The 19,200-nt window shown below is 35.1% G+C and overlaps 1 protein-coding gene across 1 annotated transcript; it reads left to right on the top strand.

Moving 5' to 3' along the window:
* The first annotated feature begins 1,105 nt into the window (after positions 1 to 1,105).
* On the top strand, positions 1,106 to 14,185 carry LOC108672489 (zwei Ig domain protein zig-8-like). Its single transcript, XM_047883676.1, has 6 exons — positions 1,106 to 1,450; positions 8,323 to 8,516; positions 9,848 to 10,058; positions 10,373 to 10,500; positions 12,330 to 12,501; positions 12,809 to 14,185. Exons 1-6 carry the CDS (start codon positions 1,393 to 1,395, stop codon positions 13,030 to 13,032), a joined length of 987 nt encoding a protein of 328 aa, XP_047739632.1. The 5' UTR covers positions 1,106 to 1,392; the 3' UTR covers positions 13,033 to 14,185.
* Positions 14,186 to 19,200: the final 5,015 nt, after the last annotated feature.

Here is a 19,200-nt window from a genome sequence, read left to right as displayed (position 1 = left end):
GTTTCATGGTGAACGCTGTATTACTAATACTAATAGGGGACCTTTCATTTGCAAACCCCTCAATGGACTAAGGTAATGATGAAGCAATAGTCGGTCACAAGGCTGGTCACGAGTTTGGTTATGCCAATATACACATGACGCTGTAATTACTCATTTTAAAAAATGAAAGGCCATCTGGTTAGGTAATGTGAGTCAAAACAAAATTTAGTGAAAAGCCAATCATTGCTTAGGTGACGGGTATTGACTAACTATTACGGTGCCCCACTGGTGGAACGCTTACAGTAAATGCATTCATTTTCGATATATTATTCATGAGATGGTAGCCATGAATGATATTAGCATTATTACAATGATTAATCCCAATATTGTATATAAATATCGTAAATAATGCTGCCTTTGCATCTTATGAATAATAACTGAGCTACTATTTTAATATTAAATTACCAAGCTCTATGGAACGTTTAACCCTCTCCCTGTAATCCCTGTAATAAGATGATATAAAATTTTCAGATGCTAATGCCTTCCACCATTTACTCATTTAATTATTTTAGTGGGTAGCTTCAACGTAAGTTCTAGACCATCCTGTACCTTTTAAATAATTAGAATGAAGATAACAGAATACTGGGATAATTGCAGAGATATTTTAGACGAGCTCGAGACCCTTGACATGCCTGCACCGTGCAGCGCTAATGAAAGACAAACAAGCTACAGTTGCTTACATCTCACTACCTTCTCTGTTGTATAAGAGAGGATCTGTTATATAAGGAAAAGTCTAATATATAAAAGAAGACCCTTTTCTGGTTTGTCCGAGGCGATCTATTGTAAAGATAAATATCTGTAAAATAAGAGAAACATTCTCTGTTATATAAGAGGATATCTTCATTGTTATATAGAGAAAGATCTGCATTTGTGTGCACCTCACCGGTTGCAAGCTAAATCCCCTTTAACGGCTTCCTTAAAAAGGACAGGCTATTATTTAAATAATAGCTTTAATTTCTTCAGGCATCACTTTCTCACTTAGTGATTTTTTGAGAATCGCAGGAAATAGAAAACGAGTAATTATTTATCATTATTTTTTTTCATGACAGAAACTTGCCATAACAATCCTTGAAAATTCACATCGTTTTCATTAATGTTCAATCATCCATTAATTGCCATTTTATAACAAAATGTTGGGAACTCGTAAAAGATCAATTTAGTGTGATGAGCTGAATATAATTGAACAGCTTGGATCGAAATAACAACCTGTGATATATGAGGACAAATTCCAGAGTTATCTATACATCAAGTTGTCTTTACAAGGTTTAAAAAACGAGTTCTTCAAGTTCTTAAGTGCAGGATGTGGCATTGAAAACGCCTTAACCAAAACACAAACAACAAGCGACAGAGAAAATGATTACTTCGCAAAGGGCCCAAAAATGGCATCTGTTCTGCCTACTTCTTACCACAGGTGAGTCTTTTTCGAGACTATTACTTATAATTTAGTGGACCAAAAATTACAATTAACACTAAAATAATAGCTAAATTATTTTTACAATCTTGGAAACATTTTTGTAGACGATTAAATGTGGAATGTGGATATAATAAGACGGGTAAAATTTTAGATCTCATCATTTGTTTGAAACAAAGCAGTTTTCGAGACGTAGGGATGGATTTCAAGGAATTTAACGATCATGTACTGGAATAATCTCTCGAAAATGCTTTGTATATAAAATTTTAGGTCTGGAATGATACGATGTATTTCACGAAAGTAGTGCAGTATTCGACGTTCCTGACGTTTCCGTGCTTTATTGTAATGCCTAAATGTTTGGGAATACAAAACAGTTTATGTTTAGATAACGTGTTTAAAGATTATGTAGAATGTTATTCGAGTCTTTCTTGATTCGAATTCCATATTGACTTTGAAATGATGAAACTCCTTCGTCCTCAAAAACGTAATTCAAAATGAAAAATAACAATTTCAACCTTAGCGTTTCTTTCTATCATCTCTAATATGTTGTCATCGACATCTTTATACTGGAATATTGCTTCTAATTTTCCATCAAGGGCTCAAGTTTAGCTCAGCGACATTCAGTTGGCGTAATTATAGAGCATTCAGCTGTCTCATGGGTGGCTTTTCTACAATGAACATTCAGAGTGCCGAATCAATTATGTAAGTGCAGTCTCTGTTATATTTTTTAAGCTAATTAAACTAATCACAAAAATTGCGTAGAAATAAGAAGTTGTAAAACTTTTAAATTCAGAGCAGTTCGGTGATATTCTGTTTCTCAGGTCTATTCAATTATTCAGAGATTTCCCAAAAAAATTCAGAATTCTCGCGTGATTCAAAATTCAGGCCCACAACGCATCTCCAAATTCAAATAATTTGCGCAGAATAAAGGACTAGGCTCATTGAATAAGGGCTTAAAAAAGAATTAACAATTAGACTTATTTTATCTTTTTATAAAAGTTTAGAGAAATTTTCGTTCAAATAAAGAAACATATACATTTTATATGGTGTTATATCTACATTTTTTATATGTTTCCCTATATACTGTACCTGTACATACTGTATATAGATCCTGATCAGTCCCATATATACAGGTGCCAGATGCGCATCCTTTCAGTAACCTTCTAAATATATATTTTTGGTGAGCAATATTTTCGGTTTTTTTGAGCTCTACTGTGGCACAAAGCTACCGCTAACGAGACGCCCGAACCCACAGAAGTCTTTGAAAGAATCCATTAAATAAATACGGGCTCATCCCTGCAAGTCGCCCTGCAGCTTACGTCTCTCGAAATAAAAATATATTTTCCCTCAAAAATTCTTAAGTCCCAAAAATTAAAAAACTTTGTCGCAATTGGCCAGATTAAGAATGTAATTACTGTATATGAAAGTAGATTGAAACCAATCACCTAAAAAATCATATTAGGAACCTTCATATCTTTTGGTGGTGTGAAAATACAAGAAGTAATCATAACTGTTCAATTCGCTGTAATAGCAAGTTGCAGATGATAAACTTCGAGCCATCAGAAAATTCTCAAATCATTCAGAACTGTTTTGTTTGCTAGCCGCGATTAAAATAACTCAAGTTCACAATAGTCCCTTATACGTAATATGTATTTAGAAGATTTTGTATATAGAATCTACTGAAACAGAAAAAGAACATGGGTATCAGCCCATTCGCGAAGTTTTTAATATTCTTTGCAGAATTATTGCATGTCACGTTAGCATGAGCCTGAAGATCTAGATTTATATGCTTGCGATAGCGTCAGCTGTAACATCATTGCTCACTATTTTCTAGTTTATGAACAAGTTCAGCGAAAGTTTCATCAGTTCAATGTTCGTGTTTGTAAAAACAGGCCTAAAAATCGGGACTTAAGAAAGAAATAGCGACATGTGTGCAGCCGAGCCAGAATTGATTCACTGGCCGGTCGCTCTCCGTAATAACGCCACTCGTCTCCCCATGCGCGGCCTGAGGTCAAACTGTGCGCACATGCAAGCTCAAGAAATCCCTGAACAAACATAGTCGATAACCGTCCGCAATTTATTGATCATTTGGCTATCGTCGAGGCCGAGTCTTTCTTGAGAAAGCAACAAAATCGTCCGCACTCAGGAGCTTGACTGGTCCAACTAAATTTCAGAGTACGGGTTGAAGTTCATGCAAATAGAAATATTGCTACTGCAATTTATTTCTTAAAAATATGAAAAATTTGGCTGAGGGTGAAAGAGCAAAGTAAAACAACGCAGAAAAAACTTTATTTATTCCTGATCTAAAGATGCTTCGTTATAATAGAATATATTTAGATATATTAATTAAAGCTTCGTAGTTTGATATATGTTCATGCTTTGTAAATGAAATCTGAGTTCGGTAAATCAGCGATAAAATTTTAAATAATGTAAATTGAAGCGTTAGTGCCCCAGTGTATACGGCGCCTAGTAAATATGTTTGCTACTCATCTGATATTTAATGAACGATAAAAAGAAACTACGTACACGAATTAGTTCCCACATGATTATTCGTCAATTATCAGTCCAGGTCGTTGAAAAATATTTAATTCAAAGTTAAAAATCAAAATTTATTGAATATTTAAATTCTTTAATGCACGTTTTGTTAGTGACTAGAGCTTAATTCTCATCAACAATGTTTATATTGTTCTTCTCTCTCAAATTCTCAAAAAGTGCATTAAAGAACTACTCCTGCCCAAATGTACCACCTATTTGTAATTAGAACATGAATAACTTTAAAAAGTTGTAGAGGATTGAAATCTTTTGTCAGTTTTATGTAATGAGAGGCGATAATATTTGTTGAAAAATAGTTTATTATTCTAAATTTCATTTGTAATTTTAATTTAGAGTTCACCGGAAGAAATATACGGAATGCCAAGGTTCGTTGATTATTGTTGCGTGGAAAGCCGGAGCGAAGGTATGTGCTTCGTTAGGATGTGAATATGTGAATATACAGTATATGTGAATAGATTCGATGTGGACAAATTGTGTGAATTTTTAGGTTGTATATTTATGAATACGTTTGATGTTTAGCTTGCTATTATTCATCTTTTTTATTTGTTTCTTTTTAGGTAAGCCTCAGACCAATAGTTAATCAAATGTTGATTTAGCCTCAAACCAAGAGTTAGACTCAAGTTAGTCTCGAAAGCCAAGCCCCCAAGATGAAAGCTTTACATTCTTAATGTGCTGATATTATTATATATTGATTATTTAAATGGGTTCATTTGACAGTGCGTTAATAAAGTGTTTTAATAACTATTCATCAATATCACGAGCTTATACGATCATGTAGGCTAGTTGGGTGTTCTGAGAGCCCAACAAAGTCATAAACACTGGCAAACACTCGTTTGAGTTCGATGATTTTTATTTTAGAATTCGATTACTTTCGTCCACCACGAGTTTCGCTCTTGAGACAAATTAAACCTGTAGTCAGAGTGCCAGGTCGTATCGAGTTAATTAGTACTTGCAATGAATAGTTGAATATAAAACTTCCAGGTCACAAGTTGGACACTTAAATATTATATTCGTTTCTAATGGTGTCCCGAGACTTAAGTCTTCTTGAGATTTAATCGCTGATAAAATCAAGGGAATGCCCGCTTGATGAATTGTAATACAACTGAGAGGGTAATCTTTTTGTAAGTAAAACATGCTGTATAATTTTATAAATTACCAACTCACTATATATCTATGATCACGAGCCGATTAATTGAATGAGTTAGTTTCTGTACCACCAGGTTAAAAAATATTTGTCTTGCAAAATTTATTTGTGCACTTCCACGTGTTTTTCTTTTCGTTGTCTGATGATTGAATAAAATATGTCGCGTCTTTTTATTCGTTTCTCCCACGTGTACGAATATAATATTTCCTGCTTTAAACTTGTCACGATAACATTTCTTACGTTAACTTATCAGAATATCGTGAGCCTTCCACGCGTCTTTTTCTTTGTCTCTCTTAAATGATTGATGGCAGTATGAGAATATCTGTAATCTAATTAACTGTGTCAGCGCGTGGTAGAATTGTTCACCAGCATTTCCTTCACTGTAACCAAATGCACCGCCACCATTGTAGCCTTCATCAAGTGTTTAACAGTGGAATAGCGTTCGAATTAACTTGGTGCATTCCGTGACCAGAGTTGCAGCCGAAGTTGAAACCTGAAAGTCCATTGAGTGGCTTGAAGCTTGGTGGCTGCAATGTCAGCTTGCTGCCGCGATTGCTGTCGAGTTCTTAAGAAACTATGATGAGTTTCGTGACATTTCATGAGAAGTCCGACAAACTCGATATTAACTTCACAACACAACAGCATTTTAAACTGCTATTCCACCGTCACCCTGTAGAGTCAGTTCAGAAGTTCAGACAGAGAAGTAATAAATCTGAGTGTATAAGAACTGAATTTGGCCGTCCAATCATGAGAAATAAAAACTTTGACGAGCTAATTTGTTCTGATCGACCAACGTGCGCGATTAATTTGTTAATACTTCATGAAGAGCAATTCTCTTAGCAATGCTAAGAGAAATATTCACAGTCGTCGTTGTAACGAGAGAAAGAAATCACGTTGATTTAAATCTATAACTATGCATGTTTATAATCATTCTCTAAGAATATTAGAAATTCATGGAAAAATCATTTCAAAATTAAAATACACTGAAATATACGTCATGGGAATAAATAAAATCCATCAAATTTCATGTAGCGAATTTTATCCGGATTTAATAATATAGGTACATATTTTTATGCGGAAATTTCCTTAATCGATTTACTTTGTCACAGTACAAAGAAGAAGTGCCAATTTTGGTTCACAGAGTTCAAGGCTTCATGAGTAAAATATTTGTAGGTGACGCATTCGTATATGAAATTCTGAACGCTGCAGATATTATTAAATAAAATCTCAGAAGCATTCACCATTAAAGTTAGTTAAAATTATGTTTTAATCAAGCTTCATCATACGGCCGACCTAATAGCTTTTTGTGACAACGCGTTGGAACAGTTATTCGTCAATAATTATTCGATGAAACTGAAATAATATTAGATATTAAATTAATCAAATTTCAATTCGATCACAATATATAACGAAGTTCTATTGAGAACACTCATGATTTCAAAAGTATTTAAGCCAAAATATGAAAAGCTTCCAAACAAACTCAGATGTACGTTCGGGATAAAATTCAACAGAGTTTAAAAGAATATAGATTTATTGGGCATTTAAATATTGAGGCAGGTAATATGTTTGTAAAGAACGACGATAATTGCTAACGGTAACATAAGGAAATAATAATAGCTCACAGTATAACTTACATTTCCTTTCGGGTAGAATGTGGACAATAATTCTTGACGTGATTTATAAAGCATATTGATTTGATTACATAAATAACCTGCAATATTATAGGTGTATTTTTTACCACTATTAATGATTGAAAATAAAAATATTAAATATTAAGTCTTTAAATATTAAGCATTAAATATTTACTCGGAGGCATATTTCGGCGTAACAGTTGCGATGTAATTTGTATTTTAGTATTGTTATTTTGCGTAAAGAGTTAGTGAGAACCATCGTTTATATAATAAATATATTGATGACTGATAGAAAAAATATTTTCCATGGTTATGTTATTCCAGGAAAATATTAGAAAGTTATTCACGCTCATATCAAATAATACCATCTTCAATCGTGATTTTTTCAAATGAATATACAGCTTCTCCCATACACGTTTCAAATGTCATTCGATTCGATGCCTCTTGTCCGCATTATTCGATTTTATGCGCCGGAAATAAACTGTCATTAATAGTTATAAACAATATATATTTTTCTAATTTCCTGTGAGAGTCTTCACGTAAATTGACCCAGTAATTGAAGCTGACTTGCCTGCGGTAATGCGTTTACGCGGTAAACATAATTTCTTTTGATCTTACATATATGGTATTTTGCCATCATTCCCACCGCTATTTCCCCCCTTTGGAAGTGAAGTATTTTGAATCTGCGAAAAACCCGCATTATATTAGACTCAAGAAAAATAGAATAAGTCAGAGCATAAAACAATCATGAAAAACTTAAATTTCTCACGCTTGAATTGTAGAATTACAAAGTGATAGACGAGTAGCTGAAGGGCGATGGTTGTTACAGCAATAATAATTGAAGGGAAGATGTCGGAGCAGAAGCCACATCAAGCTGCCCTGTGGGTCAATCTACAGCTAGAATATCTTACGTTGGCCTGAGTGGACTTTCTAATGTTCCTTTGTATTTGAAATAGAGTCTGTACATTTGTATTGATCACTGATTTTATGTTTAATAAATTTTTATGTAAACGATCTTGAATATCAATTTGGGAATTAATTAAGTACCTATTTCATTAACTTAAAAAAACTATGCTAAGGAATTGTCCTTTCGGGATGTGATGGCCGGTTATGGAAATTGACTTTGAAATTATCAATGAAGAAATGTTTCTTCATCTATGTGGTTATGAGAAATAACAATAACCCGGTTTTTAAAATGAATTTCCCAATAATGTTCAGACCAAGTTATGATAGTTATATGATCACATACTGTAGAGCGGCCACGCATTGACTTCAACGTTCGTAATCACCCTATTTATCCGTTTCTTGCTTCTAATAATAAGCTTGCATATTCATTCATCGTCTCTTCTATTTAATGGAGTACTTTTTTGCGTGTGAACAGTAAAATGGATTTAATCCTCTATTTGAAAGAGTAATTTTTTACGTTTTTTTCCGGCAGATTTAAGATCTTCAATCCGATCTCAGGCCCGCAAACTTGAGATTCAAGATTTAATTTAACATCTCAAATTTCAGATGCGTCAAAATGCCTCAAACTTTGCTCCCAGGTTTGTGGACCTGCGCCGCGGAGGTGCGCATCAACCCCATCCTGAGCAGCGACGACGAGAACACAACCCGCGTCACGACGCCCGCCGTCTCGCGGGAGCCTCACTTCGCGCCAGACTCGCCCCGGGAAGTGGTCGCCGCGGTGGGGGCTCCCGCGCACATACCGTGCAAGGCGCGCAGCCTTGGTGCTAAATCCGTGAGTTCGGCAAGATTTATTTGGGTAAGATTAATTTGAAACATTGTTAATTTGGTCAAGATTATTTTGCAACAAGGGTAATTTGGGTAAGATTAATTTGAAACATTGTTAATCTGGTCAAGATTATTTTGCAACCAAGGTAATTTGGGTAAGATTGATTAACAAAAATGTTAATTTGGTCAAGATTTGCTCCAAAGATTTGTCGATGTCACGCAGTGGAGAAGCGGTCTCGCAAGATATCCCACGCAGTAATTTCTGAGAGCTTCTATTCGTGTGTAAGAGCGAATTTTACTCCGAAAAGCTCTCGTAATTCAATTTAAACATTTCCCAATGACGTAATTGTAGAGATTTGTAGTTAAATTTTTGTTAAAATGACTTATTCTGCGAGCATGCTAGACAAAATAAATTGTGGTCATAATCAATCGTTTGATGGATTGCTTCTTCTAATTTTCAGAATGTAGTAAAGATTTCACTAAAAATTATATTTCAGTAAATATTTGACCTATTTATATAACGCCAATATTACCAGCAAAAAACGGCCCACATATCACCGTTAATCTGACTTGCGAAACTTCATTGTAAAAATGTACATCAAATGGTCGAGTAATTCAATAAAGTTATCATTTTACAGGCATTTAACACAGATAATTTAATTTTGGCGCGCCTTCGAATTCTAAACTGCAGAATGTAACACGAAGAGTGTAGATGGTTGTGATGTCTGTAATTTGTGAGCGTTGGCAAGAGACGTTACCTGCCAAAAATCAGTGGGTTTGCGTGGCCAGGATTGCTCATAAAAAATTATGAGAGACCGTCCGCTGAGCCCAGAAAGCAAAGATTAAAATGAGAACTATAAGGGGCGGTCATAATTCTTGGGCTCAGAACACGAACCTGATGCGTTTAGGGAGAATTTTTCTGGAATTTCATTAGCTTTGTATGAACACAACTGATTCTTGACGCAAAATTTGTAGAGTGTGTGGAGCTCAAGTTAATGGCCCGAATTAACTAGCATAAAAACTTTTCGATATATTGATTCTGTTCAACTGGGACATGAACTAATTTACCATCGCATCAATAAAACCAGATGTCTAACCATTAATTCACATACAATTTGTGAAATTTTCGCGGTTATCTCGAATGCACTCCTTTGAATTTTCATGACGAGGTAAATTTTTAAACAAATTTCATATCTAACAACAAAATAATACTTTTACATGCAATAACGTTCGTGTACTTGAGTTATCACAAGCATCTTATCATCAGCACTGGCTGTTCATCAGCACTGGCTGTCCCAATGATAGTTACGAGCCACTCGATCCTTGTGGTTGCCGTAGGTATCCTGGATACGGCACCGGGACTTGCATATGCTGACGGTGGGCGCGTTCTCGTTCACGAACGACGATCGCTTCACGGCGCACCGCGACCCCTCGTCGGGCGACTGGGTGCTTGTCATCCGCCGTCCGCAGTTGTCAGACTCCGGCCTGTACGAGTGCAGCCTCTCCACCAAGCCTGTCATCACCCACACTGTCAAGCTCAGCGTCGTAGGTAAGCTCAGAGTCCAGCAGATTAAACAAATAATATATAATCAAAGAAAACTGAACCGGAAACACTAAAAATGTTTGTGTTTCGAATATGTGTTCAATGCTTATCATCTGTCTAATTTACATAATTTGTATGATCGCTCACGTATAAAACTCAACCTTAAACGCATGAGGATTCAGAAATGTAGGTCAAATAAATCACCGTTCTTCAGTTCCGAAATTTAAAACGACTCCTCGCACTTTTTGCATTCAAATACGTATGACGTCATGTCTAAGTAATACATATTAGTATTAAGCGTGGGATATTGTGCATTCTAGTGCCGGCAGCGGAGCTGTTGGGTGGCAGTGATGTGTTCCTGGACCACGGCAGCGCCCTCAACCTGACGTGTGTGGTGCGCCACAGCCCCGTACCACCAGAGTTTGTGTTGTGGTACCACAGGGACGAGGTCAGTACAATACGCACTTGTGGTGATTATAATTTAGAATGTTGATATATCCAGTGCAAAAATGCCTCAGTTTGTAACGGAGGGTTATTAAGCCAATGGTATGAGTGGAAATAGCATAAGAAGTGAAAATAAAAAGCAACCGGGATAGGTAGTAATTGCAAAACAAGATTCAGGTGTTATTACCATCAATTTTTTTTTCGCCCATAAAAATCCATAATGTACATTGGTCATATATAATTTCAAGTATATTGAGTGTGCAAAAGTAGCTTAGGCAATAAAGCTGAGTGTACTAAAATTTTAATAAAAAAGCACATTTTAAAATGTAGCATCGTTAATTAAAAATCATTACCATCAACATCAAAGTCTGTTATTATTCTTAGTAATAAAAAAGCTGGTACGCTCGAAATTTTAAATATAGTAGCAATTATGTGAATTGTTATACCCGTCAGAGGTAGTTTTGAAAGGAAAATGCGTTAGTTTTATTTTTATTTTATCACTCATCGAGCGGAGTTTGAAATTTATTCCTAATAGATAAAATTTACAAATTTATAAATAGATTTACTATCGCATTTTCCAATGTATTATACTGGTTATTTCTCGAATGGGGCTATTCGAATACTTGGATAAGATTAACTGAACTAAAACTCAGTGAACGAGAATTGTTCGTTGATGACTGGTCGATGAGCCGAGTTGAAAACTTTTGATTAGACTGCACAACATTATTGAAATCGATTAAAACCTGGCCATAAACTAATGAAAACAACTGGCTAGCGTCTGAGGTACTTGTCACAGGCACTATACTGAGTCATAAAAATGTTTCTATCGCTGTGACATTGAGGAGTTCAAATGTAGAACTAATATAATTTTTGTTTAAAGAGACATTTTCCTGACAACGTGAACTAAATTGTTCATTTTTATAGAGTCAAATAGTTTCTAAGGAGTGCATGGTCATCTCTTCCCTGAACATAAAAATTCAACGGTGCAAAGGCAATACATTTCAGAACAAAATCCTTTAAAGAACCGAAACAGCACCCGTTTGTAGAAGGAATTACAGCTCTTGATAATCTCGCGGCATCTTTTGAAGTCTCTTATTCTCTTAATTGATCGAAAATCGCATTGCAGAGAAGTGACGACCGAACGCAACGAAACAGTTTCATTCCGGGCGTTTCGTGCACTAACAATCAATATTCAGCTCGCTATACGATCAACATAAAATATGCACATGAATGAATTCTGATCACGAGGTGATAACTTGACATGAATATGAATGTCAATAACTTTTGAAAGTGAAATGCTGTTGGAAGCGAATTCAACTGTACATTTAAATGGGTCATTTTGTTTGAAAACTTTCTTTGCCTTGCTAATCTCGAGTTGAGATCACCCACAGAGTTGATATTTTAGGAAAATATTTTCAGAACTGATGTACAGTATATACTAAAGATGTGATAGTGTAGTAGCTGCAAGTATAACTGTGAAGTTCAAGTTGAATCGGTTTGCTCTGATCATGAATTGTACAAAGGTTATAATGTCAGTAAATGGTTGCCTATTAGGAGTAAAAATATATTCAGTCACCTATTCCCAAAACAATTTATTAATAACTTTAAATATCTCGCCGCTCATGTAGATCAGAAAATCTGCTTTCTGATGATTAAACTGAAGACTCGGAGGCTTAACCCATTTCGCCTCTGCAATCTTTAACTTCAACTATATCGTTATTTCCGTCATGAAAGCCGGGTGTTGTAATTTAACTTTGTAGCTTTACAAGACATCGACATGAGAGTTGCTAAGTGGCTATTTCTCACATGCAAACTCAAACCTGGTGTTATCAGCTCGTCAACTACGGGGGTCGAGGTCACGGCGTCGACGTGGAGACGACGCACTCGGGATCAACGACGCGATCGTCTCTCCTCGTCGCCAACGCCACACAAAAAGACTCCGGCAAATATTCCTGCAAACCTGCCAACGCCGGCAACGCTTCTGTTGTTGTCCACGTGCTTAAAAGTATGAGTAATATTCTTATGTCTTTATTAGTAACTTTGCGGCAAATGTTCCTAATATTCTTAAAATATTCCCGTAATATTGAAAGCAAATATTCCGAAGATTTCGAAGATTGGAAGTCAATTGTGATAGAAATTTCGATGAATGCCCAATTAGTTATAACTTTATCCATTACCCAGCCCACATGAACTGCTCCAGCGCAAATATTCTCTGTTAACGTAACTGAAAATAACCGCGCATGTAATTACACAGGTAACCGACCCATATTTCCACTTTCTATAACTAATCTTTGGCACTAAACTGGTTGCAGGCGAGACACCAGCGGCGATGCAAACGACCAACAGCAGCTCGCACGTTGTGGCCTCAGGATCAGCAGGTCATCCATCGATGTTGCTGCTGCCGACGCTGGTATCACTGATGCATGGCCTCTGCCTGCTCTTCATTCCCCTAGTCTTGCATGTGGACATCGCCAGGTTCTTTGCTGCCTCGAAGTTACGGGAGCGAAGCGAGGTTGTAAGCGCCGTCGATAGATGAGGTGTTCGCGCGGCACTGTATAGCTATAGGGGTAGCGCACACCGCTATAACCAAAAATCATTGCACTAAGATTAAAATATTAGGATTTGGTCTGTGTTATAACTGTGTAAGAAGTATCCTCTACACAATGTTCTAGAGCACTGACGTGTGTCTATTTATTAATGTTTACACATTTTAATGTCACGCAATCTGGAGCGGTTTTAAATACTTTAAATCGAGATGCTTCAACAAAATCCGGCGATAAATCTATGTATGAAATTTTAAACGTTTCTAATGAAAAATATTTTATTAAACGTTGTACAATTGATGAGAATATGCTAGACTTTGGTAACGGTTTATATAATCTCGTGTATATTATAAAGCATTTTATGAGAGTATTGTGACTTTTCACTTAATATATCCACTTTCCTACTGAGCAACGTGCTTAAATAATCCGAAATCGCATATATGCCAAAGATTTCAAGTTTAATAATTATACAGATTTTTAGCATAGAAATTTTCGAATGGAATACAGTGTAAAGAATTGAATAAATAAAATGAAAATGATCTTTGAAAATAATCTAGATGACGGCAAAAGGGCAAAGAAAAAGGCGTCGATGTTAAACAAGCAAAGCAGCAAAGTCACGTTTAGAAGGGCGAGAGCAGGACGAGGTCGACCAAACGTGTAATTCGACAGGAACTTCGATTGTAAAAGTTCGTGAAGCTCGTTGGCGTCTTTGTTTTTGTCGAGCAGCGAGGTACATTGAAAACAGGTCGGGTGAATTTCATTAAGTCTTCTTTCAGTGCCCGAAGTTGATCAGTCTTGAAGTTGGGGGCACGCAAGGTAGCGAAATACTTCCAAAATATCGAGTATGTCCTTCTCTAGCGATCTCATACTTGACCTTATTTCTCAACGTGAGTGATTTATAATGTTATTTTTAAATTAGGCGTGTAATAAATGAACAATAACTCGTATTTACACCAGTCGAATGAAAAACAGCAATACCTGAAAAAAGTTCATATGCTTTCTCAAGCATATGAACTCAACTCTCAAGCGTTCACATCTGTGAGCTAAATGTAATTGGCTGTTTTATTGATCTGTATCTGTATTCTGTAATTGATTTGTAAGTCTCCAATTGTTCTTGAATCTTTTGTAATCCGACGGCGATTTAATTTTATTTTTATTGTTATTATTATTGTTATTATTATTATTATTAGTAATATTATTATTATTATTATTATTGTTATTATTATTATTATTATTTTTTTTTAACTTCACAGAATATTTAAATGTTCAATAAGAAACTTATGTTTACGTGCAGACATATCTTTAAAACAGTATAGAAAATTCATCTTAACGTGAAATATTTTAAAATAATATTATTTATTGACTGATTTTAAAATATAGTAATGTTTGAAAGATTATTTAATTGCCCAATACAATTTTTTATAAAATGATATTATAACATTTTACGTATAGTTCTACGAAAATATTATAGAAATTAATCATTTTAGTAGGTCAAGATAAAAACATCGACAATAACGTCAAACGTTCTGCGGAGACGGAAAAAAGTAATGAATAAATTCAACGTATGCAAAATATGTGCGATAAGTGAAATTATGAATTACAATCGAATGATTGTATGGGCACATTCCACTTATTTCAAACAAATTCTTTTTTTCGAACCCGATGGCACCAGGTAAAATTGTCCGCCTTTTTGCACATATGTTTGAAAATTAAAAAAATTGTATTATATTATTGATAACCTTTTCGGGATATAATCATTATATTTTTACGGCAATTTCAAGCTCTCTGAAAATGATCTTTAATTTTTTCAGCAAGTATGGGTTGATCGTTATTTTCTGGTACACCATTGCTCAATACCATTAAATGTTTATTACACAAATATTAACGATCGCGAAGGAATGTCTCGCAATTAGGCAATGAAAAAGTTGAGCAAATTTCGACTTGATTTTTATACGGAAATGCACGGAATAACTTGAATATAACTACATCGTCACATTGATAAACTAAGGCTGATAAATAAAAATATTAACCTGATTTAACGTTGCATCAATGCAGAATTTAATCTTGAAATATTTTGTACATATGACTTTGCACATCATTCAAGTACATGGATGTCGCTTAAATAATTTTAAGATCAGGCTCTCCACGTGAAATAACCATTTCAGGGCATAAGCTGTGAGGAGCATGATTTTCTGAAGATTTGATTTGCATTTCTGTCTCCTGCGCACGACAGCACCAATTAACTTCTGCATGAAACGTTGACCATTTGAATTTTAGTTAATGGCTTCGACAAAATAACTGTTTTCTGCGCACATATTTTAATTTTATTAGATGGTTAAACTAACAAATCGCTATTCATTTTGACTATGAATTGATTCAAGTTCTATTCCAAATTTTTATGTTTGGATCGCGAAGGTTTCAGCGCCTAAAACAGCTTATGGCAGCGTCGCTCTGCAGGGGAATCTGCAAATGCTTGTTAAGCGACACTAAGTCTGTGCGTGACATCGTGCGGTCATTGCAATAAACATGCAATTTATGGCTCGGCACCAGAATGTATAAGTTCATTCATTTCGGCAATCGAACCTGAAGGAGAATCTTTCTTTGGTAGTACCAAAGAGTTTAACAGAGTGCGCAGATGTGTGTGAATCTAGTACTATTAATATAATTCAGATGCAAATTCCATTATGGAATGCAGGAGTATTTAAAAAAAACCGTCAATTTTTAACGGCATATATAGTAAATTCCGTTATTTCTAAAACGATTGAAAAAACTATTCTCATGATAGCTTGATACACCGATCCGGGTATTCTGGAAAACTTCTGTAATGATATCGAATTGCTGCTATCCTATTCTGATTTAAAACGTGATAATTTGATTGACCGCAGTTCTCTCGCCAGTAATATTAATATAATTACTTGCAGTGTCGAGGAACTTTAAAAGAATCCATAGAAAAAATTAACGGAATTCATTCAGCTAGTAGTGCTCACTTTATGTTGTTTTCGAGCGACACACTTGACTGCTTGTTTTTCGTGTAATGCACGATTTTTTGGATACAAATCAGAAATTATGATTCTAAAATGTATATTAAAATAATTTTATAGGACTTTTACAGAGAAACGACTCCTAAAAGAAGAACAAAAAAAATTGAAAAATTATCAAGTTTCAAAGTTAATCGAAGTGATTGATCAAGCAGTAGCCGAATGTAACGTCGGTAACTGACGAATCTACTCGTTTACGTGAATAAGATAACTAATTGTTTAGCTCCTAAGATATTATTAAGATCAAAAAATTGTATATTTAACATTCCAAACCTCCTTTGTGTTGTAAATAAAGTTATTTTATCCTCATGCTTGTTTTTACCCATACAAAGGTGAGATGGAAAATATTTAATATTGTTTAACAAGCATTCCAGTCCTTGTAGTAAAGTCGCGAAAATTCGTTCGCGCGCTCATTTATCTCGATATAAAACAATCTGATGATGATAAGATAAATAAGAATTCAACTCAATACGAGGTTATACTCGTATTTTTCCTGATTGGTCACAACCTCAGGGATTTCCGTTGGACATCAGAACTAAAAAAGGGAAATTTGTTAGATGATGAAATTGAATTTGAACGAAAAATTTGTTTTTCAAATCTCGAGGTAAAATAAAGCTAAGTTTATTTTGTTTGAGTCATAAAAAATTTGTTCAAATGTATTATAATTAAATAAGTCTAAATTAAATTGAAACATTCGAGGAGTCTACACTTTTATGGAATGTTAGTGCAGTTGGACAGAAGATTTTCTTCTTTAATACTAGTTTCGTTGAACTTCTAAATGACTGAACTATAAAATGTACTAAAACGCTCTAAACCATTGCTCTCAGCCCGCACTTACCTCCAATAACAATTAATGGCAGCGCATATCGAAGTGATACTCCATTCCACTCACTCAGGCATGCGAGCGCTAAAACATGGGCATTTCTGCGGGCCCTTGAGGCACGCTGCCGAGAGCCTGTCCATCATGTGTTTGGATTTGCAATGTTGTTCTGAGAACACGTCATTGTTGCTCACTGGACGCTGTTGACTCAAACATTTTAGCGGTAAAAGCTTACAGCGCCTCCAGCTCATGTGCGATGAGTTCTGCTGCTAAAAATCGTCAGCAAATGAAAATATGCAAATTGACGATATATCTGCGAAATTGTACAATGTCCGATAGTTTACAATTTTTATGAAAGAAATGAATGCTTTGCGGTTAACGTTTTGCGATTAAATAAATCGAATTGGTTTCAGTGGGGGGCAAATTAGCGTGAAAGAATATAATCTTAAATGCATAATTAAATATACCACTGTTATACACTACTGCTTCAATAACTATTTTTACGCAGATTGCATTTCCATCAACAGGGAATTAAGCGTTCCTCAATTGAGCTCAGGGTCGAATAGGAAAAAATACGGAAGATGGGATAGAAAACTTGATTAATATAATGTTACATTTCACTCTTAATATTACATTTCACTTACTAATTAGAATACCTTTAGAACTTTGAACAATAATTAATAATTGAGATGAAATTTGAATTTCGAAGCAATATCACAATTTAATTGAATGAGAAAGAATGTGTGAAGCGAAAGCTAAAGGAGATAAAGGGTGAGAGTCGTGTGATACTGAACATCAAAACGCGTTTTACTCGAAGAAGGTGCTCTCATCGGCATCATTTTATTGAGGAAATAACATTCTCAGAAATTTTAAGGAATGAAATGTGTATTCGAAAAGCAAACTTACAGCAAGAATTAGCTAGTCTTTAATATATCTCGAAATATTTAGAGCTGAAAAGTTCAAATATGCAAATAATGACGTACAATTTTGACGTATTCATAGTTATAATCTTATTGATTTAATTTAACTTCGACCTCATCATCTTGAATATTCCTCAGATTTTACATATTTGAACATTTTATCGTATAAAGGTTTTGTTTTTACGGCAGTTTGCCTGCGTTGGAGCGGCTGCAAAAGCTCAATGATTTATTTAAATATTTAGGCTGCAATGAAACTGGGGCCAAAATCTCCAGTTAATCCGGCACCGTTCATTACTGAGGCGATACGCAACACAATCGGATCAGCTGAAAATGCCTAACTTTCGAAAACGCTTCCAATATGAAACTTTCACTACACCCATGAAATCTCCCGCTCTATCTCCAACGAAACAAAATTTAATATTTGGCAACTATAATTGACATTTCCCAATTTAATAGAAAATATCAGAACATTTTTGATTGAGTGACGTCGGTATAACTTTCAAATCCTCACGGGCATTAATAATGAAAGAAAATCGCAAAAATAATCTAATATTTATTTATTTTTGCTAGCAGTTTAGGACTAAAACAATGTTTGTTTAGCCTTCTCCCGATCCAAACATAATCCGCAATAATATTTCCATAACAGTTACCGCGCATTTTTTACTAATGTAAAACAAGTGGCATCTCAGGCAGACATTGTAAAATCAGTGAAGCCATAATTTTTAACTTCTTTACGCACTCACTTAAATGTAAATGAGCTCTAGATTTTCCGGTAAATACCATGCAATGTACCCTCATAACGCAATCCCTACAATCACATTTATTTTAATCTGTGAATAATGAATTTATTAATTCAACTTGAATGTGGATTTCTAAGCTGCAGAGCGCACCTGAGGAGCAGGTTATGCAAGTTGCAGCTTAAGTTGTCATTCTAGTGCGACTTTCTGCAGAAATTTTTCTGGTCACACTAATAAACACATGTTAAGCTAATTGTCAATATTCAATTTTGAAAATAAAACAAAGAAATGCGCACCTGAGGAGCAGGTTATGCAAGTTGCAGCTTAAGTTGTCATTATTGTGTGACTTTCTGCAGAAATTTTTCTGGTCACACTAATAAACACATGTTAAGCTAATTGTCAATATTCAATTTTGAAAATAAAACAAAGAAATGCAAGGAATTGTTTGTTTGTGAAAAATATACCCCTGCTTCTACATTGTTGTGACACTGAGTTGAGTGAACAAATATCCCTATTTGTGAGAGAATTTCCCTCGATATTATGGCAATTGAAATGAAAATGCAAGCGAAATCAGTAAAAATATCGCCGACAGCTTTCATCAGCACTTCAAAGCACGCCCTGATGAATTACTGGCACATGAACATTG

The sequence above is a fragment of the Hyalella azteca genome, unplaced genomic scaffold, assembly GCF_000764305.2.
Source record: "Hyalella azteca isolate HAZT.00-mixed unplaced genomic scaffold, Hazt_2.0.2 contig13457, whole genome shotgun sequence".
Lineage (NCBI taxonomy): Eukaryota > Metazoa > Arthropoda > Malacostraca > Amphipoda > Hyalellidae > Hyalella > Hyalella azteca.
This window is presented reverse-complemented; position numbering and strand designations above follow the sequence as displayed.

Excerpts from the sequence above, each read along its gene's own strand:
- LOC108672489 (XM_047883676.1), top strand. The coding sequence starts at position 1,393 with ATGATTACTTCGCAAAGGGCCCAAAAATGGCATCTGTTCTGCCTACTT. Across the intron at positions 1,451-8,322 it reads CTGCCTACTTCTTACCACAG|GTTTGTGGACCTGCGCCGCG; the intron begins GTGAGTCTTTTT and ends CTTTGCTCCCAG. Across the intron at positions 10,059-10,372 it reads TGTCAAGCTCAGCGTCGTAG|TGCCGGCAGCGGAGCTGTTG; the intron begins GTAAGCTCAGAG and ends TGTGCATTCTAG.